This window comes from Pecten maximus, chromosome 19 (genome assembly GCF_902652985.1).
Source record: "Pecten maximus chromosome 19, xPecMax1.1, whole genome shotgun sequence".
NCBI classification, from domain to species: domain Eukaryota; kingdom Metazoa; phylum Mollusca; class Bivalvia; order Pectinida; family Pectinidae; genus Pecten; species Pecten maximus.
In genome coordinates, this window is record NC_047033.1 from 19553308 (window position 1) to 19580283 (window position 26976).

The 26976-nt window shown below is 35.1% G+C and overlaps 2 protein-coding genes across 6 annotated transcripts; one reads left to right on the plus strand and one right to left on the minus strand.

Annotated features, from left to right (window-relative positions):
- Positions 1 to 532: 532 nt before the first annotated feature.
- On the minus strand, positions 533 to 11593 carry LOC117318176 (pre-mRNA-splicing factor CWC25 homolog). 5 transcript variants are annotated; one of them, XM_033873204.1, is made up of 9 exons: positions 11511 to 11593; positions 9117 to 9210; positions 7609 to 7727; positions 7088 to 7172; positions 5543 to 5612; positions 4498 to 5136; positions 2632 to 2819; positions 1381 to 1542; positions 533 to 874 (listed from the first exon to the last, which is right to left on the minus strand). In XM_033873204.1, the coding sequence occupies exons 2-9, from the start codon at positions 9170 to 9172 to the stop codon at positions 760 to 762; spliced, it is 1434 nt and encodes a 477-aa protein (XP_033729095.1). In that variant the 5' UTR covers positions 9173 to 9210; positions 11511 to 11593; the 3' UTR covers positions 533 to 759. The 5 variants fall into 5 exon arrangements, with proteins under 5 accessions (XP_033729095.1, XP_033729092.1, XP_033729091.1 ...); XM_033873201.1 differs by lacking the exon at positions 11511 to 11593 and adding an exon at positions 11264 to 11335; XM_033873200.1 differs by lacking the exon at positions 11511 to 11593 and adding an exon at positions 11233 to 11325.
- Positions 11594 to 11846: 253 nt separating this feature from the next.
- Positions 11847 to 26471, plus strand: LOC117318177 (death-associated protein 1-like). The gene is made up of 4 exons (XM_033873205.1): positions 11847 to 12006; positions 18819 to 18915; positions 19638 to 19695; positions 23865 to 26471. The coding sequence occupies exons 1-4, from the start codon at positions 11958 to 11960 to the stop codon at positions 23976 to 23978; spliced, it is 318 nt and encodes a 105-aa protein (XP_033729096.1). The 5' UTR covers positions 11847 to 11957; the 3' UTR covers positions 23979 to 26471.
- The last annotated feature ends 505 nt before the right edge of the window (positions 26472 to 26976 follow it).

Below are 26976 nucleotides of genomic sequence, written 5' to 3' on the forward strand. Positions count from 1 at the left end.
AAGGATGTTTCTGACCAAACTGGGTCAATGATCTCGGCTGTTGAGAATTTGTTAAACAATACTAAACCAAACCCTATCTAAATATGCTACGTCTGGACACACATGACCGTTGAGCGGCTACATTTAAAAAGTTGGAAGGTTCTGCTCATCCCATAACTTGCTTTCATGGTCAAAAAACTCATTTATTTCTATACAAGACCAGCATTTCGAGTCATGTACATCTTTTTTTTCTCTACAGAGACAATTGTGTGATGTCATGAATTATTGATGACACCAGAATTTGATTAATGATATTTACAGCATGGCTGTAAAACAGGTCTGATGTGTCATAAATCATAATAATACTTCCCCACACTTTTTCTTGGCTATTTCAATAAGAAGACAGTGATGTTTCTTTCTCCTTATTCCATTTTCATGAGTGAAAATGTCAGATTCTTGATTTACTGAAATAGCTGGTTTTACCAAAATTGAACTTAGTACATGTTTATATGGTAAAATAGTTCAAAATACTGAATGCAACATTAACACTAAAACCGTTATAACTTATTATTAATTTGCTGCCGGTCTTGGTTACATTTTTTTCAACCTCTGCTGTTTTTTCTCAAATTGAATTAAAAACCTACTGAGGATTTTAAATACCTGTGTGTACAAAAACATACAGAATTTTGTATAGGTTAATATCTATTTTATCAAAAATAATGTAATTTCGCACCATTGTAAGAAAATCTTCAGATGTTTTAACGTGTTTAAGTTCCGTGATTATTTTTTGAGAAAGTCTTTATTCATGTCTGCCTTGGTCCTCTGAATATTGTACTTGTTTCGTTTGATTCTGTCAGCCACGGAACTCTTTTCTGCATGACTGGACATCATAGAACTACAAATATAGAAAATTTCAAAACTTGATTAAAAGATCATTGGACTAATTGTTATATACTTGCTATAACAAAGGTGACTTTTACAGTATAACATTTTAGGTCGAACATTTCAAGACTTTCCAGTTGTCACTTATAAAATATTAATATCCAATTAATACACAGAACTTGTCTAAGAATTATTAAAATCTAAATAAAGGAAACTAATGAAAACGATATTTCAAGAAAACCTAGACACAAAGGAATTAACTCATTAAGTGAGAACCTTAGATTTCATTCCACCAAGAGATTCATTTCTTGATCTATTCAAAAATTTAGTAATTATTTGAATATAATATTAAGTGAAGAAGAAATAAATAAATAAAATTTGAAAGTGAAAATACTAACCTCAAGGAAGAAAGAAAGAAATAACATATTTCTTATAATTACTTCAAAGAAAACTGTTTGTAAAATTAAAACTGAGATGAAGAAAATGACATTTAATAATTGGAATATAAAATGAGCATACTTAATGAACTTGTCGCCTTTTGAGTCATCTTTCTGACGTAACGCCTCCTGTTCGTCTTCCTGTATGTAACGACTGACATTCTGTTTACGATTATCCTCGCGCCATGTTGCATTGCTCATCATTTCTTCAAGTTTTCGTTTTTTCTCCTCTGATGTCAATTTCCTGATAAGATTTCAGAACATGTTACATTTTGACTGACATTCTTATTGACTAAATGTTTTATACTCTAACATTAATAACTGATTTCACCTGACTGTAGTTTGGGTTTATAATGATTTCCTAACAAGAGTACGTCATAGGTAACAAGAGTACGTCAGGTAACAAGAGTACGTCGTAGGTAACAAGAGTACGTCAGGTAACAAGAGTATGTCAGGTAACAAGAGTATGTCAGGTAACAAGAGTATGTCAGGTAACAAGAGTATGTCAGGTAACAAGAGTACGTCGTAGGTAACAAGAGTACGTCAGGTAACAAGAGTACGTCGTAGGTAACAAGAGTACGTCGTAGGTAACAAGAGTACGTCGTAGGTAACAAGAGTACGTCAGGTAACAAGAGTATGTCAGGTAACAAGAGTATGTCAGGTAACAAGAGTACGTCGTAGGTAACAAGAGTACATCAGGTAACAAGAGTATGTCAGGTAACAAGAGTATGTCAGGTAACAAGAGTACGTCGTAGGTAACAAGAGTACGTCGTAGGTAACAAGAGTACGTCAGGTAACAAGAGTACGTCAGGTAACAAGAGTACGTCATAGGTAAAATGTCCATCACACATTGTTTGTCGCTATACCACACAACAACATTATGGGTGGGAAAACCAACTGGAATCTATATCGTAATATTTAATATATTGTGGTATTTTGTACATAAATGAGCCACATGTTGAAATAACCCATATTTTAGATACATTGATTTTTTTTTTGTAATTGCTATGTATACTATCTGGGAATTATTTCCAATAATAAAGATACATGCTTTTCCCATCAAATGCCAAAGAAACCCTGAAAACAAGAATCAGTTCCCTAATACAATTATCAAAGCCTTTTTTTTTTAAGGGGTTAACTGATTCAGTACTTGCACCAAAACATTGAGTACCAATACTAACACTGATGCCAGGGCTCCCCCCCCCCCCCCTCCCCCCCTCTCTCTACAACAGGTGAGCTATATCAACTGTCCATTAAAACATGTATAAATACATAAACCTGACACAATACATTGGTCAATGACAGCACAATGAAGTAACCACATCTACTGTACCTGGGAGGAGAATATTTTCGTTTTTCCTTTTCTCCAGATTTTGAAGATTTCCTTGTTTCTGGGGTCCTTGACCTTCTTCTTGGTGACCTTGACCTTCTACATGACCCTGGTGACCTGGAGCGGGGTTCAGGTGATATCTTTCTTGGTTTTTCAGATTTCTTATCGGCACCTGTTTGAATTTTGTTCTTCTGTAAATATAATGAATCATTTCAGTCTTTAACATGTTCAGACATTTATAAATAATTTTTGGTTGTTATTCAACAATTCCATACAAGTTAAAATATTTCTGTTCTGTACCTTTTTAGAAACCTTTCCAATGACTTTTAAAACCATTGTCAGTAATTAACATCATCCCTGTAGTCAGTGAGGACAAGCAAACTTGGCAGGAATACATTCCCCAACCTCCCAATATAAAAGTAGTCCACATAGGTATAGTGCATCGCTGAACCTGAAACTCATGCCACCCAAATTGACCCTAGGACTTTAAACCCCTGGTTATAGTAGATTTGTGTATCATCATAAGAAATTTTAGAAAATCTTACCTTTATAGACATTAATTGATGTATATTCCTAGTTCTATTTTTAGTTACAGCAGTCTACATTTTACAGTGCATCATCATTTGAAAAAGTTTTATGAGTATTTTGACAGTGTATTTTCAGTTCCATTTTTAGTAACAGCGACCTTGACCTTGTGAAGTTTCAGAGAGTTTTATTGCTTAACCATTTGGATCCTGAGATTATGACAAAATCTCCACAAACAAAACATCGATTGATTTCTTTTATAGAGAAGAGTATATATCAAGACTTGAAATAATTCTAAAATTATATCATTGAACATACATACAAGGAACTTGTGACATTTCTTCTAAAGCATCCACGCTAAATTTTCCCAAACTATAAGAGGTATTTTCTTGTCTTTTGTTATGACTCTAAGAACATTTTGTATAACTGTCTTCTTCAATTCTTTTTCAATTTAAATATAATAGAGAGCGCAGCTCGAACGGGCGACGCCCGTTCGCGTAGCGAACTTAATGGTAGAGATGTCTCGGAAACCCCCCCCCCCCCTTTTCCCCCAATATACTTAGAGTTCAAAAACTTTCTCAGTAACCGGAAACAGGAAGTCACGACAAGATCCAGTGTTGCGCAAGACTGTATTCAAAGTCACATTCTCGGGAGATTACAAAATATCAAGATTTTAAAAATATGCAAATGTTTGACTTCACACTAGTTAGAATTTGTTAATAAAATTTATCACGAACAAGTTCTTAATTTTTTATATTCAAAACGTAACGGTATAATTTTCAACGAAAATATTTCCGGTGTTTTACGAGTGCAGCTCCGGTCCTTTCGAGTTGCATACAAGTTTAACAAATATAGCACATAAAATAAAGAGGACTTCCGAATTTTTTTGTTGTCGTCTGCTGCTCATCTGCGAGATCTGCTGTCCCGTCACCTTGTCATCGCTTAATCAGTCTATTTTAAGACTTATTCTACGATTAGTTTTTGTAGTAAGTTATCTAAATCATAATTCTTGTTGATATATACTTTATTACAAACCAGTGTATAGATCTGTTGGCAATATATTCATTTTGTAACGTGGGATTTACTATTCTAGAACACTAGATTATGTGTGCTTGTTTCTCGAATTCCATGGGCACCGGGATTGCTGCGCTCTCACATAGGCCATGCCTAAAATTATATTAAGTTGATAAATACTGTATTCAAATTGTGATATTGAAATATCTTTATATTTTCACTTAAAATCTGCAACCTGTTTCTAATCAAATATACTTCAGCATCTGAGTGTGAAGTAAAATGCATCAAAATTTCATATTATGACAAAAAGAATGAAATAAAATGACTCACATTGACAATCAGGCCATATTTCTTTGCTTTGTATCTTTGATCGTCTTCACTGGAATCCTCACTACTGCTCTCATCACTGCTATCACTGCTGTCAGAATCATCACTTGATGGCTGCCTTTCTGACTTATAGTGTCTATCTGGACGTTGCTGCTGTTTTTGGTGTTTGGATGAATAATGATCAGACTCCCTTCTTTTTTCTAACACTTCACCTCTTTTGTCCCTGGACCTTTTTCTTTCATCTGCTTCATCAGAGTCAATATCATGCTTGTTTCTATGCAGTTTGTTTCCTTTCCTGTAAGAGTTTCTGTGTCTTGAATTTGAATCGCTATCAGAGTCCTGTTGATGTTTGTTCCTTGTATGAAAATCTCCATGACTTTTGAGATGTTTAGCATTGCGATTATCAAAGTCTTTTCTATGTCTGCTTCTATGAAAATCTTCTTGCCTTCTTGAATAACGTTCATTGTCACTTTTACCTGAATCATTTTGATGTCTGTGGTGAGACTCGCCGTGTCTTGGTTTGTCCAATTTCCCTTTTTGTTTTTTGTTTAGAATAGAAAGATATTTCTGCATAATGTCATCATCTTCTGAATCATCACGCTTTTTCTTTTTCTTTTTTTCCTTCTTATGTTGTTTTTCTAACTAAAGCAAAGGAAAATCATAACTTCATTAAGATTATAAAGTCCAAAAAGTTCCAAAGAGATCAGTGAAAAATTAAACAGGTTGGTGATTAGAATAATGAAAATAGCAAACGAAATCTTATGGTTCAGTCAAATTACTCTTTTCAACACATTCCCTTAAATGTAAAGTGCTTCACTTGCTCATGTATTAGAAGAATCTTGGCCAAGTTAGAAGAAAAATGGTGCTAACAAGTTGCTGGATTTAAAAGTCATCGCATAAAGATACCATATTCAAAGACATTGGGAATATAGATGACTCTGTTGGGAAAAATAAAGAGCATACACAATTCAAAATTTGGCCTGTTCTCGACCCCAAAAATAGGCAGGAAATACACTGAAGGTAAAGTTTACTAGGAAAAGTTACTCACGCTTTTCTTTAGCATTTTCATCTTAATTGGGTTTTCGAGGAGACGTTTCCTTGCTTCTTCTTCTCGTTTTCTAAAATGAGATGGAAAAAAGAAGAAGTATGGTTAAGAGTTTGTTTGCTGGGTCTACTGTCCCATGAACAGCCAGCTGAGTAGTTTGCTGGGTCTACTGCCCCGTGAACAGCCAGCTGGGTAGTTTGCTGGGTCTACTGCCCCGTGAACAGCCAGCTGGGTAGTTTGCTGGGTCTACTGCCCCGTGAACAGCCAGCTGGGTAGTTTGCTGGGTCTACTGCCCCGTGAACAGCCTGCTGGGTCATTTTGATGTGGGGTTAGTGACTAACTCACTCAACAACATATTGGGGGCCCCGTCACTAAGAGAAATGAGGATAAAATGTCTTCTTCAAGGATACAACCACATCGGCACAAACAAACCGCCACACCGCACACCTCAGATCTTCACCTGAGGTTACGGTCAACCACATCGGCACAAACAAACCGCCACACCGCACACCTCAGATCTTCACCTGAGGTTACGGTCAAGATTGAGCTATAACGACACCTTACAAATCACAGTGACACGATCAGAAATGAGTATAGAACTTGGTGGATAAGACTGATATCTGCAGCAATTTAATATATCTAAAACACTTCATCTTTTATAAAAGTAAAACCTTGCTCCACACAGCAGTGCTGGATGTTAATGGGAGACAACTCATTGTATAGCAAACAAAACACAACAGTGCTGGATGTTAAGGCGAGACAACTGACCGTATAGCAAACAAAACACAACAGTGCTGGATGTTAATGGGAGACAACTCATTGTATAGCAAACAAAACACAACAGTGGTGGATGTTAATGGGAGACAACTCACCGTATAGCAAACACAACACAACAGTGCTGGATGTTAATGGGAGACAACTGACCATATAGCAAACAAAACACAACAGTGGTGGATGTTAATGGGAGACAACTCACTGTATAGCAAACAAAACACAACAGTGCTGGATGTTAAGGCGAGACAACTGACCGTATAGCAAACAAAACACAACAGTGTTGGATGTTAAGGCGAGACAACTCACCGTATAGCAAACACAACACAACAGTGGTGGATGTTAATGGGAGACAACTCACCGAATAGCAAACAAAACACAACAGTGCTGGATGTTAATGGGAGACAACTCACTGTATAGCAAACAAAACACAACAGTGCTGGATGTTAAGGCGAGACAACTGACCGTAAAGCAAACAAAACACAACAGTGTTGGATGTTAAGGCGAGACAACTCACCGTATTGCAAACAAAACACAACAGTGGTGGATGTTAATGGGAGACAACTCACCGAATAGCAAACAAAACACAACAGTGCTGGATGTTAATGGGAGACAACTCACTGTATAGCAAACAAAACACAACAGTGCTGGATGTTAAGGCGAGACAACTGACCGTAAAGCAAACAAAACACAACAGTGTTGGATGTTAAGGCGAGACAACTCACCGTATTGCAAACAAAACACAACAGTGGTGGATGTTAATGGGAGACAACTCACCGTATTGCAAACAATGGGTCTTCTCTCGCCTTGGCTGCCATATCAAGAGCAATGTTTGCTTTAATTCTCTCCCCAAATATGTCATCTGAAACAACAATTTGTCACCATATAATTAACAAAATCTGATTCTGATAGGAATATTTCAAATTATGCCATACGATGATATAAATGACAATTGTATATATTCAAATCTCAGCTTTATTTGACCTCATTTTTAACAACTCAAGCTCCCCACATGTTCATATTTGGTGAAATTTACTTAAAAATCAAAAACATTAAACATCCTACCAGTAGGAATATACTGTATACAACAAAATGGGTTAGTCCTGTTGTTATTTATAAAACGCACCATTTAAGTTGTCACACAATCACATGACTGTCATGTGACAAAACAGTGAATTCAAATAACCAGTCAAATCAGGCCAAATTGATCATGGATGAAAAGAATCTGATGTACAGTCATGTGACCAAATACACCTAGATCTTATTATCTATAATTAGATTTCACTCTGTGTCTATACCTTGCTTTGGAGGTTCCTCTTCTTTCTCTACATGTCTGTCTACACGCTTCCCTAGGAGATAGTCTTCCTCACATGGCTTCTCTCCCTTGTACATCCAGTCCATGGCTGGTGCTGACATCCTGAAACACATTCAGTTTACTCATTGTATACCCACTGAAATATCCTACAGTAAGTCCTGAGGCCATTCCCATACTTGACCAATAAATGAAGCTTGATCAAAATCTGTTCAAAAAGAAGTTTCATTTAAAGAAAAGCTTTGTCAGTGCTCTAGATGGGATGACAAAAGTTTTTAACAAGAAGCAGCATTGTCCTTGACCTTGGCATCCTAAAACACAAACGGGTTCAAAGTTCATTAGATAATGAAGTCTCTAGAGCACTGACAAAGCTTTTCTAGAAATAAAAAATGTATAAACTATTAACAGTGACCTCGTCATTGTCCTTGGCATTCTCAAACACCAACTCATTCAAGGTAATCTCATACTTGACCATTATATGAAGTTTGATCAAAACCTGTTTGAAAATTAATTTGAATGCACATGTACCCATGTATAATGCTACATCCCCTCCTCGACTTTGTCACAAGGGGATTCCCTGTTATGTACCTATAAACATAATTAATATGTACATACAATCCCATCTTCACTAGCCAAGTGTGTTCATCAGAGCTGTAGCATTTGTTTGTTTGTTTGCTGGGTTTATTGCCCCGTGAACAGCCAGGGTCATTTTTTCACAGTATCCTGAAACACACTGTGAATTTCAGTTGAACTAAATAAAAGCTGCTACATAATTTATCTCGATGTCAGCGTGATATATTCAAGATATCCCAAGTAACAAGGTATAACTATTGTCGGAGCTGAATTTTTATTTCAAGTTAAGCAGGGTTTTCAGGATCTTTTCAAAGGAGATCAAGATAAGGAAGTTTGTAATCATAAACTTAACTAGAACTGTCGTCATGATGTCAGACTAATATACCCCTCTCCTCAATCAACCCTGCATCAAACACTCTTTAACAAATAAAGTAAAATAGATCAAAACAGAGAGCAAAGACCTCAATGAAGATGTGTGTTGAGGACATAAGTTTCAAGACCGAGGAAAGCACTGGTGAATTACATGTGGACCTGTCCTGTTTTTACTGTCCTTAAACCTTGCAGGAATACGACACATGTGGACCTGTCCTGTTTTTGTTGTCCTTAAACCTTGTAGGAATACGACACATGTGGACCTGTCCTGTTTTTACTGTCCTTAAACCTTGTAGGAATACGACACATGTGGACCTGTCCTGTTTTTACTGTCCTTACACCTTGTAGGAATACGATTTTACTGTCCTTACACCTTGTAGGAATACGACACATGTGGACCTGTCCTGTTTTTACTGTCCTTAAACCTTGTAGGAATACGACACGTGGACCTGTCCTGTTTTTGCTAGTCTTATACCTTCTAGGAGATTGACACATACCTCTATTGAACAAAGCAGCCAAGAGTAGTAAATTAAATTATTACTGACTTACTCTCTCTCCCTCAACATTTCTTTGGCTTTTCTTTTCTCTGTTTCCTCCATTATCATTAAATCAAGTCTTTGCCGTTTTCAGCTGATTGCAGATTCTGGAAATAGAACAAGAAAGTTGTGAAACCAATCTTATCAATTCGCTACTCCTGAAGAGGATGAAAGTAAAATATGGTGAGGAAAAATAAGTGAATTATTATTACAAATAGAATTTCTTTTTTCATTTTACAGACAGTAACCATGACTTGATTATCCAATTAAAACAATATATTCTTGACGTTACTAGTGCCTTTTCATAACTGCTTGTGATGATTTATCTAAAATTCGGACGGAGGTCATAGATGGGACATTAAAAATGTAAAAGGACTAATACATTAGTATTTCTACTAAATTGCATGTCTTTGAATAATTTCTTTATTACTTTTTATAAATATGAAAATCAGTTTATAAATATTGCTTTAAACAATGTTTGTCGTAAAAATACGAGTTATGAAAATTAACATGATTATGCTGATCTTATTGTCTGTTTCATATTACCTATCAAAATCCTTTTTTTTTATTTTTTGAAATTTTGATATTTTGTTGATGTTCGACTTGTCTGAATAAAACCGAGAAAAGAGAGAATAAACAATAACTGCACGGGTTAAAAGAGACCTAAACACCATAAAAAAGTGGTTAAAAAGGGAAACTGCTCTAAATGAGTTCCTATTTTTGGATTTATTTCTTCATACTGTATTCATCCTCAAATAAGACCTTTCCCAGACTGTAAAAGTTCAGTATGATGAGAGGACTTGTTTGTGAACTACTTTTAACTTTCAATTTTAAAATTTATGATTCTGAAAAAAAAAGAGAGAAGAAAATGGCTTACTATAGCTATATGGTCAAGTTTATTTGTGGACACCGACAGGCCGGGCTTATTGTGTGGACAAGGAGGTTATTTTTGAATATTTCTTCTGAGTTCAGAGTTGGCGTATTATAGGCAAATAATAACCTACTGTATATACGACTGTCTTTAGCTGCGATAATGTAGCTCTGGACGACGGATGGGCAATTTCTGACAGATGGTCGTCGCCAGAGCTATACGATTCCCTTTGACCATAGTGTTGTAAAACAATGAACCTTGAAAAATGCTACAAATAGTGGATGTCATGTAACTTTCAAGTAATATTTGATATAATTAACCATTGGTAATGCAATTTTACCAATGTCTTAGCCTACCGTCACATCCGGAAAGCTTAAATTCGCACATTCCATTATTATACTACACAGAGTTGTCTCCGTAATCCACCATGATACTTCTCTCGCGGTATGTTTGAACTGATATCTCCGTGTGTCTTGCTCGTTTTGGATTTTACCATTAATTGTCAAAGAAATGACGCAATGTGCAGGTTTGTTTGTGGATTGAATATTGATATATAATAGACACCAGAATCATCAATAAACAGGAGTTTTTTATCCAATAAATTATAATCATAGCTAATATACTGCCCGATGTGAATCACATTGGGGCTTGCTACACTATCGGCAATGGGAGGGACTTCATACCGGAGAGCAGTGTAGGCAGGGTATGAATATTCGTTCTGCACTGTCGTATACAATTGGTTTGTTTGTTTTGTTTGGTTTAAAGTAATTACAACCAGGGTCATTTGAGGATGTGCCAGGTTTTGGAGGTGGAGGAAAGCTGGAGTACCCGGAAAAAACCCACCGGCCTACAGTCAGTACCTGGCAACTGCCCTACGTAGGTTTCGAACTCGCAACCCAGAGGTGGAGGGCTAGTGATAATGTGTCGTATACAAGGTACAAAGATAATCAGTGGATGACTGATCATTGACAACTGAACCTTTATGTAAAAAGAAAAGGAAAAAAAGATCGATGTCACAGGGCATCATTGTTTCTGTTGGTGCTGTTATGTTGTGTTACGTGCTGCTGTAGTTGATTCTACGAAAGAAAATATAATTTTGAATTAGGCCTTGGTCAGGGTGCTGTAGCCTCTTTTCAACTGCAGGATATGATTAGAACGAATATTCATACCCAGCCTACACTGCTCTGACGACGACCATATGTCAGAAACTGTCCGTCCATCATCCAGAGCTACGTTATCGCAGCTAGGATATGATTACCTCTCGATTAGGATTTCAGTTCAACGCTCACCATAAATACCGAAACTCTTTTCGATTTCGATTCCCTTCGTTTTCAAGTACTTACGAGACAATGAATGAGAAATCATGGTTAATAACATGCTTATTAGGCAAAAGTAATGTTAAAATGTATTACGGACATGGATATGTACGGATAATGTTACAGAAACAACACATAGAATACCGACATAATAACAAAAACAAAAAATACGAACTTTTATCTTGATATTTGGGTTATTAACTGTATATTATTTACTTACCTACAACCATCATAACTTCATTTTAGTTTCCTTGCAGATTTAATAAAATCCACAAGGTCACAGCCTCTCTCGCCTCTTCGTTTTTAATTTTACTCATAAGAGACAGTAAATCCTGTTGTTTGATTGGTTGATATCGGCGGGGGCGTCAAAACTATGGAAAGAAACAAGGAACGAATACATTCCTAAACACGTGCGTGGTGAAAGGATTTTTTGTTGTATTTTTTAAATAATATATCGACAACACAATATCTACTTGTTTTTTTTATTAAATAGTGTTGGAGTCGGCAGGCCATCTTCAACACCTGGCTCTTTAAACAAACGAAAATATTAATATTTATTGTCCCATTGGTCTTCCATACCCAGAAGAAACACAAACCACGTAAACATTTACTGAATAAGAGCTCGATTTTCGGTCTAGAAGTTCATCGTTTGCTGAGCACAAAAGAGATGTCATCTGCAGAAGGGGCGGATTTGAAAGGAGGACATCCTCCTGCAGGTATCTGCATCAAGAAATAGAGGTTTAACTGCATGTAAATAACGGAATTAGGACAAGAGAAAAATAAGCAGCTGTTCCCCATGTCGACAGCATGTCTGAAGGCCAGGGCCCATGTTGTGCTATTTGGGTCGACTTTATTTGCAGTCTATTTCTTAGTTCTGTTGACGAAACTTTTTGTTGCATCGATGTATTGTAATTCCATGAATTTTATAGATTTGCGCTTTAAAGTTTTAGGCAAATAAAACAGAATTGGGCTGAACTGCCCAGGATGAGCTGCTAAAAATAGGTTGCATGAGATATATAACGATTAGCTGGTCAACGACCCTGTACTACGACGCATATTATATTAACGTGCATTTCCTAGTAGACATGAGTCATGCATTTGATTTATTGTGTTACCATTTTTATGGAGGCGTTTACGCCTGCCATATTACAATCACCTACGAGTTGTGACGTCACAATCTCTCACTTTCATTTTCGTTATATTTCCTTTCACAGTTCATTTTGTAGTTTCTTTCGGTACATATATGATGTAGTTGAACTATATATACATTTATGAAAACTATCAAGACTACAAATAAAGTGCTTTTACATGAAAAAAGGTATATTCAGTATAAATTTCTCTTCGGCGGAAGCCCGGAATTTGAGACCTCTGGTGGTAATTTCTGTAACTAGGGGTAATGATTCGCTTATAATTAGTTCCAAGTATTGTAGTCCGTCATTCAAAGTAGATGTGCACAGAAATGTATTAACTATGCTGATAATGTTTTGAACATTCCAGGAATTATTTTGAATAAGCAATAAGAATAATGTCTTGTTAATATCTACACCTGCATCGATTTTTGCAAATCTATATTGAAAATACTGTTTGAAGGGAGATAACTGCGAGATTCTGACGTTACCTTACAGAGGACACTTGTTTAACTACTAGAAATAAGGATGGCATAACAACCAAGCGCAAACAAATTCCTGATTTTCATAATACCCTCCAGGTTTTGGCTAACAACATTTCTTTTGTTTACAACAGTGAACTTGGTAGTTTGTTCACGAGATTTTATGAGATTTAGTCCGATATTTAGCGATCACGTGTTCCGTCTGTTTACGTGAGCGAGCACTCTGTCAAAATGGAAGCACGTGGACACGGGCTTCACACGAAGCATCAAAATGATGTTTGTCGCTAGAAATTAATATCTATCAACATGAATTAAAGGCAAGTTGCTTACAAAGTTTAAATCTGTTTGTTGACTCACTGAAATAAGTGTTTGTTTATTTAGGACGAAACTGTTTACGATAAGTTGTTCAAGCCTGGCCAGACCACAAAATCACAATATCTACTGCGATTATAGTCCGAATTTTCTGACGATCTTGCTATATACTATATGCAGACTTTAATCAGCTTTAAGGCGATATCAACCCCAGAACCCTTCGGATTACTGCGATAACTGATCGAAGTCCCTGTGTTTCAAATCCATGAATCGGTAGACCTACGTGATGGCGTGATGGAATTCGATCGTTTATTTTTTAAAACTAAGAAAACTGGCACATATCTGTCGTGGTGGTCATTTGTGCTGTACCTTCCCCGACAGAGACAATATACAGAATCTGGATTTCTGTGATAAGGTTTACTGCAGTAGCTACTCGCGCTCGTAATATATATGAAAATGCTAAATTATTATTGAACCAGCTTGTCTTATTTATATATTATTCAGCTCACGATTCAACCTTTTCAAATGTTTTCATGTAATATATATATACATTTGTATGCACCAAGCTGTGAAATGTTTGTATTACATAGAATATTTAAACAATACAAAGTAATTGTAGATTAACAAAATGTATACCAATTGCATTTTAACCTATTAGTACAACTTTTTGTTGTTTTCATGTAATATAACTTTTTGTTGTTTTCATGTAAAATGATAAATACATGTATATCTATTGGCAATCGATATCAAATCCATATAATATAAGACTTTCTCAAATATCAATATTCCTCATAACTTTCAAAATAAATCTATATTTGCTTTTGAAATTTAATTAAAAATGTTTGATTTTCATGTCGCGAACATATCCCTTAAAATAATCATCAATCTCCTTATTGGTCTCCAGAAAGTGTGAAAATAAATGAAACTTGTTTGTCAATAATTCTATTTATTATGAATTCATGTATAACCATTTAGGTTTTTTCCAATGTTGACCTTTAAAACTATATATATATACAAGCAACAATCTGTGGGATGTCAAATATGGAAGGCTATAGCTGTTTCAGGATAAATTGCCAAAAATGCTTATAAGTACTGTTTCTTATCACTGATAACATATATTGGGTTTTCGACTATTATGTGTTATTGCTACTTAAGTGTGATTTTTTTCGGCTTAAGTGATAATGTATTTCTTTGTACTTATGTGCAACAGACATCGCGAGAGTTTAATTCTCGTACATATAATATTGACTCCTACAAAAAGAAGTTGAGTGATCATGAGTGGTTGACCTACGAGAGGCATTTTATCAAATCACATATTGACCATACTGATTGCTCATGATCATATTTCATCCGGCCTAGTAAACTCTAGAAAAAACATCTTAATTTATGAAAGCAGCTAACTCATTTAATGTATGTGTACAAATTAAGTATATATATATATCGTACAAAACCTCAAACTTCTAATATGGTAGATATGAAACATACATTTAGGCTGACTGCCTGATAATATAATACAATTTGTACAGAGTTTACAATCCTTTGACATTCAGCTCATAATATACACCATTATAATTTGATCTGTCGTCATGCGTCGGTCTTCTTCTTAAGACCAAGATATCGCAGAATGGTGTACAAAAGGTTCTTAAGCTGTTTTATCAAAATTGTTAATTTCATGGCCCCCTATGTGTCGCATTCTCCCTGGGGAGAGGATACATTTTACTATAGTTTATATAGGAAACTCATCACACATATTTTAGCATAATTTGTTTCATTTTCTTTGGAAATTGGTTAGCACGTGGTTAGGGCAAACTTTTCTCAATGACATATTGTCAGAGAATGTCAAGGCCAACGACTTGTTATGGGTTCGAATGTCAAAAATAAAAATCTCAAATTGATTATTTTTTTCATTTCATATGAAAGAACATAGTCCACTGAAACAGAATGTGCATATTTTATTGTCATCAGATAAAAATAAGGCAGAAAGATATGGCACTTGGAAAAGAATCATAAAGCTATTTTCTCCAGCCAAAATTAAATAATAATCCAAAATTGCAGAATAAAGGTTTCTGCTCTTTTATCTATATACACATGAAGGCTTGATGTTTGGCGCATCGATAACGTATGGCTGGCTACAAATGTTATACTTATATTTGAACTTGACCTTCATTCAAGGTCACGGGGGTCAAATGATGAAAAAAATTCAAAGTTCTTTCAAAATTATTAATTTGGGTCACATTTTAAAGAATCGGCCCTTTTAAAGGTGTGTGCAATGTATCAAGGTCAAATAATCAAAATGACGCAGATATGGCACTTTTAAAAAGAAATTCCTACCAAAATGAAAAAATGACCCAAAACTGCACATACACAAAAAGGCTGGATATTTGGCAAACAGATACATGTAACATGTGTGACTGGCTACAAATATTGAGTTTATCTCTCTGACCATGACCTTCATTCACATTTTAAAGAACCGGCTCTTATGAAGGTGTGTGCGAAGTTTCAAGGGCAAATTATTAAAAATGATGCAGACATGCCCTTTAAAGAATGTTTTCTTGCCAAAATTAAAAATTATCCATAAATTGCAATTCAATTGTTGGCTCAAAAGGGGTGTCCAGCAAGATTATGGAGTTGGGATCTGAATGGTTTCACAGATAAAACAAGAGGCCCAGAGGGCCTGTATCGCTCACCTGGTTTTATGAGATATGAAACAAGAATGATGCTTAAGTTAATTTGTCGCTGGTATTTCTATGTCAATATATCATAAGCATTTTATATGGGTACATGTACATTGGTTTATTGTTATTCTAAAAATGTCAATTTAGCGAAATTGACCTATTTTGGTCCCATCCTTCAGCCCCCGGGAGGTTAACCCCAACATTCGTACAATTTTGAATACCCACCCCATAACCATGCTACCATACAAATGTAGGTTTTATACCAAATTGTGCAATTAATCCATGAAATGAAATTGACTTTGGGTACAACCCCATAGGGATTGCTACCACACCAATGTGAGTTATATCCATAACTTAGTTTCAGAGAAACCAATTGACCCCTTTTGACCCTGCCCCCCAGGGGTCAACCCCACCATTTTTACAATTTTGAATCCCTACCCAAAATGATGCTACCAGTCAAGTATGAGCTATATCGATTGCTTAGTTTCAGAGAAGAAGTTATTTATGTCAATTAAGCCAAATTGACCAAGAGATGAACACAATCCTGATGTAAAAATAGGCCCAGGGTTCTTTCCCCACCCCAAGGGACTTATTGATATCAAATATGAAAGTTTTCTTCAATATTTTGCATGTAAAACGCTGTATATTTATATACAGTACCTATAGCTACTAGGCTATTATCTACATCTTGGTGGTAAATTAAAAAGCAACAAATCACAAATCACAGTTTATTGTTAATATTGACATTGGATCTATTAAAATAGATGTAATTGATATCTAATTTTAAAATAATTGTCCTTAACAAATGAGGTCTTTGTTGAAAAAAAAGTGTAATAACTTTTAAAAGCCGTCAATCTAATTTTGATATTATTCTAAGATCAAAATAGAAAGGAATAAACAATTTTGTTTACAAGATATTGAAAGACATTGCACACTTTCAACAAAAAAAGTAGCAGACACTCCCTGTATTTTCAATACATATCGTGTATTGTTATAACATATCGAAATGCATATCATATTGTTTCGACATTTCTAATACCCAGGCCTATAAAATATAAGTTTGTTTTAAACACATAAATGCAAATTTTGAACTACTTAAATATAAAAGATGGTTTAAAGTATGAATGTTAATGACATGTACCTAAGTAGAAGTCGATTTGAAAACAATTTAAAATGTTTGACTTCTTAAGTAAAGGTTTGATTGAAATAAGAAATGTTTAACTACTTTTAGAAGTAGGTTTGAAACTTTAAGATGGTTAAAACCATTATGTATATCGGAACAGTCTAAACCATTACATTCATCAGGACTGTGAAAACCATTATGTCCGGTTGGTTTGACACACTTAAGTGGAAATGTTTAGTCATGTTGATATCAGTTTAATTTGTATTCTTGCTTTATTTCAAATATCTCCTTTTACATCTGACTAACGCCTCCTACAGTACTTTCAGTACTTTGATTAAGTATTAGCACTGTTATTTTAGCATATATATATTACAGTGTTACTGCAGAGGCATAAAGATAAACTGTATCTGGTTCATTTTTATTGAAAAAAATATTAGCCCCTTTCTACACACAAGGACATGTTTTGTCCTTTAATTAATTTATGATAGAAACATAACCAGAAATACCTTATGTCTTTATCTATGTATTCCTGACTAATGACTAGACATGTCCTGTGTCCTACTATTAAATGGCTAGAGACTTCCCCCCCCCCCCCCCCCCCAACAAACAGGGGGGGGGGGGGGGGGACTACATCATTGAATCCTCAACAACTCTCACTCAACAGGGTAACGGGTTTATAATAATTATAATCTATATATTGCCAGGTGTGTGTATGTGATAGGGTCTGATAGTAAGCCACATTTCCAATTGAATGTACCCTGCCAAAATTGACAACAAAGATTCAACTAAATATAAATCACTGCACTGGAATGTTATGATGTTGTATTTATATCTCTCTATAGTTGATCAGCAGCACAATTCCTCACAGAAAATACATAATTAACATGCCAATTTGGCAAAATAATATTATGCAAATGGTTAGTGAAGCCTTTCAATAATAAAGTTAATCATTATGTAAATTATGACTGAAACAGAGGATACATCCATTTTCTAGGTAATTTAAACACACAGTCACCTTCGCACAAACTGCAGTTAGCAAGTATGGAAGACAAATAGTGTGGACGACAATTAGTCAGTGTGGACGACAATTAGTCAGTGTGGACGACAATTAGTCGGTGTGGGCGACAATAAGTCGATGTGGACGACAATTAGACTGTGTGAACGACAATTAGTCGGTGTGAACGACAATAAGTCAGTGTGGACGACAATAAGTCAGTGTGGACAACAATAAGTCAGTGTGGACGACAATAAGTCAGTGTGGACAACAATTAGTCGGTGTGGACGACAATTAGTCGGTGTGGACGGCAATAAGTCGGTGTGGACGGCAATAAGTCGGTGTGGACGACAATTAGTCGGTGTGGATGACAATAAGTCAGTGTGGACGACAATAAGTTAGTGTGGACGACAATTAGTCAGTGTGAACGACAATTAGTCAGTGTGAACGACAATAAGTCATTGTGTACTAAATCTTAAGGCTCTGTGTGTGGGATTTCTAACTTAAAAGATTCCATGTTCGTGTCAACTTTCTAGTATGTATTTTGTTTGTCCATGCCCACAGGCGCCCATGGCTAGAAAGACAAACACCTTGCATGCTTACACTCAACTACCGGCTCTAGCATGTGCCAATAATGCATCAAACCAAATTTGCATTTGACAATTTAGACAATAAGACAGAACACCCTTGTAGAAACATTCAAAGTACAACAGCTATAGAGTACTCTATGAACTGTGGAAAATATTTAAAATGACTAAACGATGACCGATAGATTTGTAATCATCAGTGATTGTAACTCTTATGTTATGTTTCAGTGAAGGTTCAAGGTATGCGTGTGGTTCAACACAAGGAGGGGAAAGACAAGCCATCAGAACCACTGACAAAGGAGGAACAGGAGGAGTTTGGAACTAGGTATGATACGTAGTAATGGCAAATGGAATTCTTACAGGTGTTCAGAATCCTCACAAACTAATAGTTTTAACAATATCCAGATGATAATAGAAGGATTTGCAAGCATATGCATTTGATTCTAATAATTTTTTTACATCCACCGTTTTATTTGGGGTTTTGGGCCTGCAGGGAGGAAGGCATGCAGTTTTAATTTACTTACATACCATTTCAAAGCCATGCCATATCTTAGGATCTCCTCAACCGACCTTCATTAACACCATAGTATCATAATGATAAAAATAAGATACATAACATATACATATATATACCACCACTTTAATTGTAGGGTTTCAAATTAAAAAAGTTACAGGCACTGGAAGATATTGTCTACCTTTCCTCACTGACTCACAATATAATTATCATATTAGATTACAGGTGTTAATTATGATTCTTAGACCAAATCATAAAATCTACGCTTTCTAGGTCTAAAAGATCTTGGATTGTGGGACAATTTAGAATCAATCTAGCAAATAGAAATTGGACTGAATGGGGAGATTTACATAATGAAATCTCATTATTATGAAGTACCTGTTAATGGATATGCAAATTATATATGCAATGAAGATAAAAGCATATTTTCTATTGTAATTGAATAATGAAGAAACTTTATGCATACTATATTTTAACTGGCATCAATGAGCATACAGTGAATAGATCTGTATTCAAAGATTTTTATTTTTCAGTCCTCCTAAAGCTGATACCCATCACCAGTCAGTGATAGTTGGAGGGACAGTGACACAGGTAAAATATTACAGGAACCCTGCTTAAAGATTTATGTGACAGCTGTTAGAAATCTTTCTTGGCTGTGAAAATAAGGGAAAAAAACAAATTGTATCGACTAGCATATGTCATTGTGGTCTTGTGGTTTTTCCGGCAAACACAGAGTCACAAAATGAGTCCCGAGATAGTAGACATGAGATTTAACTAAACAAGTGTAAAAATCTGAAAATAGCGTTAACTCCCCTTGGACCATAAAAGTTTAATGAAATTATACCAGGGTATATTAATTTTTCTTTTTGATTTCATTTATATTTTTTATGCCCCGCTTTAAAATGGAGGAAAATAGTTTTGGCCATGTCCGTCCTGTCCCCTCCTATCCCGATTCAATGTAAACACTTGGCACTCCTTTCTTGACATATTTTGGTCAATCTTTATATAAAGGTCAAATATGAGTAACTTTGGATATCGTGTTTCATGGTTCCAAGGTCAAGGTCAAGATCACAAGTATACTTTAGATATTGTGTTTGAGGGTTCCAAGGTCAAGGTCACGGTTGCTAAATATAGAAAATCATCAACCAATACAGTGTTATCACTCTAGCTGCCTCATTTCTTAGTCATTTAAAAATCAATGTGATTGTTACTTTTTATACAATCTAATTAAAATCTAGATGCTCATTCTCACTCTGTTACATGAACATCTAACAACATCCCATAAGGGGTCACGTCAGGTTGACCTTTTAGATTAACCAATCATATGACTACTTCCAGAATCTTGGAAGTGAATTTTATATGTGCGAACTAGCATGACTTCAGGGCAAAGCTTGCATAGGCTTAAAGGGACATCACGGTAAACCAATTTTTATTTTGTATATTTTCATATAATATTGGGTATATCTTTAAAAAATATAACCTTATGAACAATAACCATTCAAATTTGATGATATATGTACATAAAAAACATCAATTATTAATTATAAAAAGGTTATCACAATTCGTTAATCAACAGTCTGGATATGTTAATTTTGTGACATACACGATAAAACGCATGCGCACCAACTAAAACACCTGAAAACAAAAATGGCTTCCAACGTGAATCGACTGCGGTTGGAAACGTTAACAGGCTTCCGCAATAAAGAGAATAATGGCCAAATGGGTCAAAGACAATCCTAGAATTACACTGGGAAGCAGTAAAATAGACTGTAACAGTTTAAACGTGAAAACAATGACAGCAGTAATACGGACGCTGCTTGTATTCTGCTTGACTGCTGGATAGTAGGCCATAACAAACTCGGTAATATTTATACAAACTCGGTAATATTTATACAGTCTGTAACAGTACATCGCTACTGTCACTATACTATATGTACAGTGTTTACACTTATATGCACATAAATATTTGCGCCGGAATATATACAGAACGTGTTATTTAACATTTAAACCACTGTACGTAAATGTATAATATCGTTATCCAACTAACCCAGATGGAATATTTCGACTTGTAAGCTATCATGTATTTGTGTTTACAAATGAAAATGCCTCGATTTCAAAACAATCACTTGATGATTTAAAAATAATTTCCGCGCTAAATTTAGAGGGGCATTCCCAACTTAATCGAGTGGTCAATCTGGACATAGTGATCGACTGTGAATATTGGGATAGCACAGAAACATAACTGGAAAGGAACAAAACACGTACATTCAATGAAAATAACAACGTTTTTACCGTGATGTCCCTTTAAATCATTTCGTCCCAGGAAGTATAGCTATATACATGCTGTGCTGAAAAGGCTTGCTTCAGATGCACGATGTGACGAAATGGTTTGCTTCGATGACTTCGACAAATTGACAATTCGCCCTGAAAGTGAAATGAACATAACACTAAGGTCATCCTGACGTGACCCCTTCTGCTATGTCGTTAGATGTTCATGTAACGGAACGAGAATGACTATCTAGATTTTTAGCCCACCATCATCAGATGGTGGGCTATTCAAATCGCCCTGCGTCCGTGGTCCGTCGTCCGTCCGTCCGTCCCTCCGTCCGTCCGTCCGTCCCTCCGTCCGTCCGTAAACAATTCTTGTTATCGCTAATCCTCAGAAAGTACTAAAGGGATCTTTCTCAAATTTCATATGTGGGTTCCCCTTGGTGCCTAGTTATGCATATTGCATTTTAAGACCAATCATAAAACAACATGGCCGACAGGCAGCCATCTTGGATTTTGACAATTGAAGTTTGTTATCGCTATTTCTGAGAAAGTACTGAAGGGATCTTTCTCAAATTTCATATGTAGGCTCCCCTTGGTGCCTAGTTATGCATATTGCATTTTGAGACCAATCGGAAAACAACATGGCCGACAGGCAGCCATCTTGGATTTTGATAATTTAAGTTTGTTATCGCTATTTCTGAGAAAGCACTGAAGGGATCTTTCTCAAATTTCATATGTAGGTTCCCCTTGGTGCCTAGTTATGCATATTGCATTTTGAGACCAATCGGAAAACAATATGGCCGACAGGCAGCCATCTTGGATTTTGACAATTGAAGTTTGTTATCGCTATTTCTGAGAAAGTACTGAAGGGATCTTTCTCAAATTTCATATGTAGGTTTCCCTTGGTGCCTAGTTATGCATATTGCATTTTGAGACCAATCGGAAAACAACATGGCCGACAGGCAGCCATCTTGGATTTTGACAATTGAAGTTTGTTATCGCTATTTCTGAGAAAGTACTGGAGGGATTTTTCTCAAATTTCATATGTAAGTTTCCCTTGGTGCCTAGTTATGGATATTGCGTTTTGAGACCAATCCGAAAACAACATGGCCGACAGGCAGCCATCTTGGATTTTGACAATTGAAGTTTGTTATCGCTATTTCTGAGAAAGTACTGAAGGGATCTTTCTCAAATTTCATATGTAGATTCCCCTTGGTGCCTAGTTATGCATATTGCATTTTGAGACCAATCGGAAAACAACATGGCCGACAGGCAGCCATCTTGGATTTTGACAATTGAAGTTTGTTATCGCTATTTCTGAGAAAGTACTGAAGGGATCTTTCTCAAATTTCATATGTAGGTTTCCCTTGGTGCCTAGTTATGCATATTGCATTTTGAGACCTATCGGAAAACAACATGGCCGACAGGCAGCCATCTTGGATTTTGACAATTGAAGTTTGTTATCGCTATTTCTGAGAAAGTACTGAAGGGATCTTTCTCAAATTTCATATGTAGATTCCCCTTGGTGCCTAGTTATGCATATTGCATTTTGAGACCAATCGGAAAACAACATGGCCGACAGGTAGCCATCTTAGATTTTGACAATTGAAGTTTGTTATCGCTATTTCTGAGAAAGTACTGAAGGGATCTTTCTCAAATTTCATATGTAGGTTTCCCTTGGTGCCTATAGTTATGCATATTGCATTTTGAGACCTATCAGAAAACAACATGGCCGACAGGCAGCCATCTTGGATTTTGACAATTGAAGTTTGTTATCGCTATTTCTGAGAAAGTACTGAAGGGATCTTTCTCAGATTTCATATATAGGTTCCCCTTGGTGCCTAGTTATGCATATTACATTTTGAGACCTATCAGAAAACAACATGGCCGACAGGCAGCCATCTTAGATTTTGACAATTGAAGTTTGTTATCGCTATTTCTTAGAAAGTACTGAAGGGATCTTTCTCAAACATTTTTATAAGTTCCCCTTGGTCTGTAGTTCTGCATATTGCATCTTGGGACCAATAGGAAAACAACATGGCCGACAGGCAGCCATCTTGTATTTTGACAATTGAAGTTTGTTATCGCTATTTTACAGAAGGTACTGAAGGGATCTTTCTCAAATTTCATATGTAGGTTCCCCTTGGTCCCTGGTGTTGCATTTTGGGACTAATCCGAAAACAACAGACAGGCGTTATCGCTAAATCTTAAATTTTATATATAGGTTCCCCTTGTTTGAAAAGTACTAGAGGGCTGTTTCTGAATTTACACAGATTAGTAAGACTTAGAGGAAGGGAAAAGTAGAGAAAAGATCAATCTGACATGGAACCTATAAAGATCATTCAATGGTGGGCGCCAAGATCCCTCTGGGATCTCTTGTAATTAGATTGCTTTTTATAGATCACTGAAACTAATTTCACATGGCAGCCGGGGCATTGATGTCTTAGACATTTTCTAGTTTTACTATTATATTGATTTTTATATTTCAGGGAGATAAAGATTTTCCCCCAGAAGCCGTAAAGCATTATCACAACAAGCCACTACCCACTCATGATTCCCGTGCGCCTGTGAAAAATGTCCACAACATCCACCAGCCTCGTTGAACTAAATGAAAATGATATCATTCTAGTCTCGTATTGAACTTGAGCTGGGACTCGTTCACAGAATATGAGAAGAAAAAAGACACTTTGGTTGAGGGAAAAGATAGAATAAAATTATTGAATTGAAATTTAAACAAAGAACTTCAAACTGAAGGAAATGAGATGTGTTGAAAACAGTATTTAGAAAGAAAACAAAATTAATTGTAGATGATCATTGATAAATGGACATCTTACATTACAATAACGGTAAAGAATGAAAATAAAAATCTGAAAGTTGTTAATCGCTAGATACACTTTGTAAACTGGTAATTAATATATCTGTTTTGAAAATGACGGATAAACAGTTAAAATTACAAATGTGAAGTTTATCAAGGACAGAAAAGTCTTTAAAAAGTTTATTTACACATGTATCTAGTAAATAGTGCTAATAAACAGAATGTAAGATAAACAGATGCTTGTTTTGTTTCGATGTTAAAAACATCTGATATGTAACCCAATCCAGATGTATTTTTATGAATGTATGGTTTAACCAAAACATCTATTCCTTTACATATATTTTGAAAAAAAAAACAGTTGTCAAAATTCATAATAAAACTTTACCCAGGATAATTTATAAAATTAGAAAAGATTTAAACCGCAGAAATGGAAAAAAATTGAAATTCAAATGTTTCTTTAGAATGTGAATTTGGGGAATTGGTGTTAATATGCTGATCGGGCAAAGAAATCAACAGTGACACTGTAATTATAGGAGGTCGAGTGTGAAACCAGAGCGTTTATCTACTGCTGACATTTAACTGTACATTGTATCTATTAAATCATGCATTTATTTTTTTGCGGCCAAAGTGTAAAATTGTCTTTCGGTTGTAAAGAATATGCTTTTAACACATTTAGTTTTGTTATAAAAATTACGAGGTACCAGTATGTAGAAATATTCAGATGAAAGTTAAGGCTTCAGTAATCCATAGGTTAAAATCATGGACACTTTTTTTGTCTAAGGCTATCTATATTTGTCATGTATTTTTGAATCAATTTGTCCTCAAATTTGTACAGACTTTTTCTTTTCTTCTTTTCTGAAATAATGGTAAGGGATTGTTTGTTTTTCTTTTGATGCCCCTGTGTTCTGAGTTTTAAAGTTTCAAAGATTTTTCTTGCTTGTTCGTTTTTTTTTTTTTTTTCAAAGTTTGTGTATTAAATCAGACCTTATTCTTTTCTGTTTCTGTCATGAATTTCTGAGATGTATTTCTGATTAGGATTTTTAGGTTTTGTTTTTTATTTTGCATCATGATACGCAATGAGGGTTATATATTTTGAAATGTGAATAATTTGGTTTAATTTTCTTATTCTAAAAGCGATAAAATGTTTTTTACCCTTTAAACTGGAACTATGACCACCAAAATATGATCAACCCCACGTCTATGTACTGCAATTTATCATCAGGAGAAAATTCAGTTAGTTGGCCATATTTTAATGCCTTATATTACAGAAACTTCACAACAGTTGATTATACCTGCATGAACTGATTTTAGATGTTATAATCATCATGTCTGTTAAAATACAGTTTTGATACAATCAGAATGCTGTTATTGGTTTGTTCTTAATTGTGTTAATTGTAATTCATCTGAAAGTGAAAAGAAAATAGATTTTGTTGTTGTTGAAATTTTTGGGGGAAAAAACATGCTATGATATTTTATTAAAATTTTAGAATAAAGTTTAAATGTGTTGTACATTACAAAAATGCAATCATGTTCTCTCTTCAGGGTTTTAAGCGTGGTACGATGGATGTAGAGTATTCAGGCGTAATTTATTATGCTTTATCATATGTGTAGTTATTTCAGATTGGTGAAATTATCAAGCAAGAATTTGGATAAATTTGTTAGCTTTGTGCTTTAATATATAGATATCTGATGTAAGCTGTCTACTCAGAAAAAGTAGCGGAGCTTTACTAGTCTTCCTGTACAAGTCACAGTACATTGTATTCTTTTGGGCATTTCCTTTTTCTTTATAAAGTTGACGAGATGAAATCTAGAAATTGACAGAGCCATATAGCTATATAGGCGATAAACCAGTAATTCACTAGATTTGGCCTCGTTACATCTCTCAACACTATTTATGGACAGAAATATTCTGAAGGATGATGCTTATGTGTTTATTGATGTTTTTCACATTTTGACATATCAATTGTTTTACTTTGCTTTAAAAATTTTTTTTTATTTCATTTCTATTTTAAGACAATGTCTGGAATTGCATTTGTATACAGTATTATGATACAGTTGTATTTTTCATTTTTGAGACAAGAATTTCTTGTATATAAGTATGCAATAATAGATACATTTTTGAGATTTTGGTTGACATATACAATAGCACACTACTTAATGGACAAATTCAGAAAGAAAGTATTACACTCGCGTACATTTCAGTGTTATAGACTGGATTCAAACCTTAATTCTTGTGTAATAAGCTATCGCTCAAAATAAAAAAATATTCTTACAATCAAAATTGTTTTTGTTGTAAAGTTGCAGTAATTGGATGATTTTTACCTCAAATGGTACAAAGTGTCTGTAGTCCTTCGTCTATCCATCTAGTCAACTTTGAACTCCTAGAAAATAAGATATAAAGAAAATAAGATATAAAGAAAAATAAGATATCTCGTTTATTATATGATATCTTATATCTTTATATCTTAAAAAGTATATAAACTACATCATAAAGTTTATAAGATATCTTATATTATTTGGTTGGTTACTGGATCAACATTGGTCCATGAATAAATAACTTGACTTGCCATACCCCCACCCCATTAGTAAAAAAACAATTGCCTGAAACATCACTTACATAAGCTCATGAAAAATGCAGAAAATATAATTTCCCCAGCATTCCTTTCTATAGAGCAATTCAAGCCCTGGAGTCTGGTATATATATATATATATATATATTTTTATTGTTATAGATTTATCAGTTTCTTTCATTAACCTCTTCTATATAAGAAAAAGGCCTTGAGTCA

Bases quoted from the DNA above. Each gene is read 5' to 3' on its own strand.
- LOC117318176 (XM_033873204.1), bottom strand. From the start codon at position 9,172: ATGATAATGGAGGAAACAGAGAAAAGAAAAGCCAAAGAAATGTTGAGG. The intron at 5,613-7,087 runs GTGAGTTGTCTC...ATCTCATTTTAG, and splicing joins GACCCATTGTTTGCAATACG to AAAACGAGAAGAAGAAGCAA. The intron at 1,543-2,631 runs GTACAGTAGATG...AAATCTTATCAG, and splicing joins CGAAAATATTCTCCTCCCAG to GAAATTGACATCAGAGGAGA.
- LOC117318177 (XM_033873205.1), top strand. From the start codon at position 11,958: ATGTCATCTGCAGAAGGGGCGGATTTGAAAGGAGGACATCCTCCTGCA. The intron at 18,916-19,637 runs GTATGATACGTA...TTTATTTTTCAG, and splicing joins CAGGAGGAGTTTGGAACTAG to TCCTCCTAAAGCTGATACCC. The intron at 19,696-23,864 runs GTAAAATATTAC...TTTATATTTCAG, and splicing joins TTGGAGGGACAGTGACACAG to GGAGATAAAGATTTTCCCCC.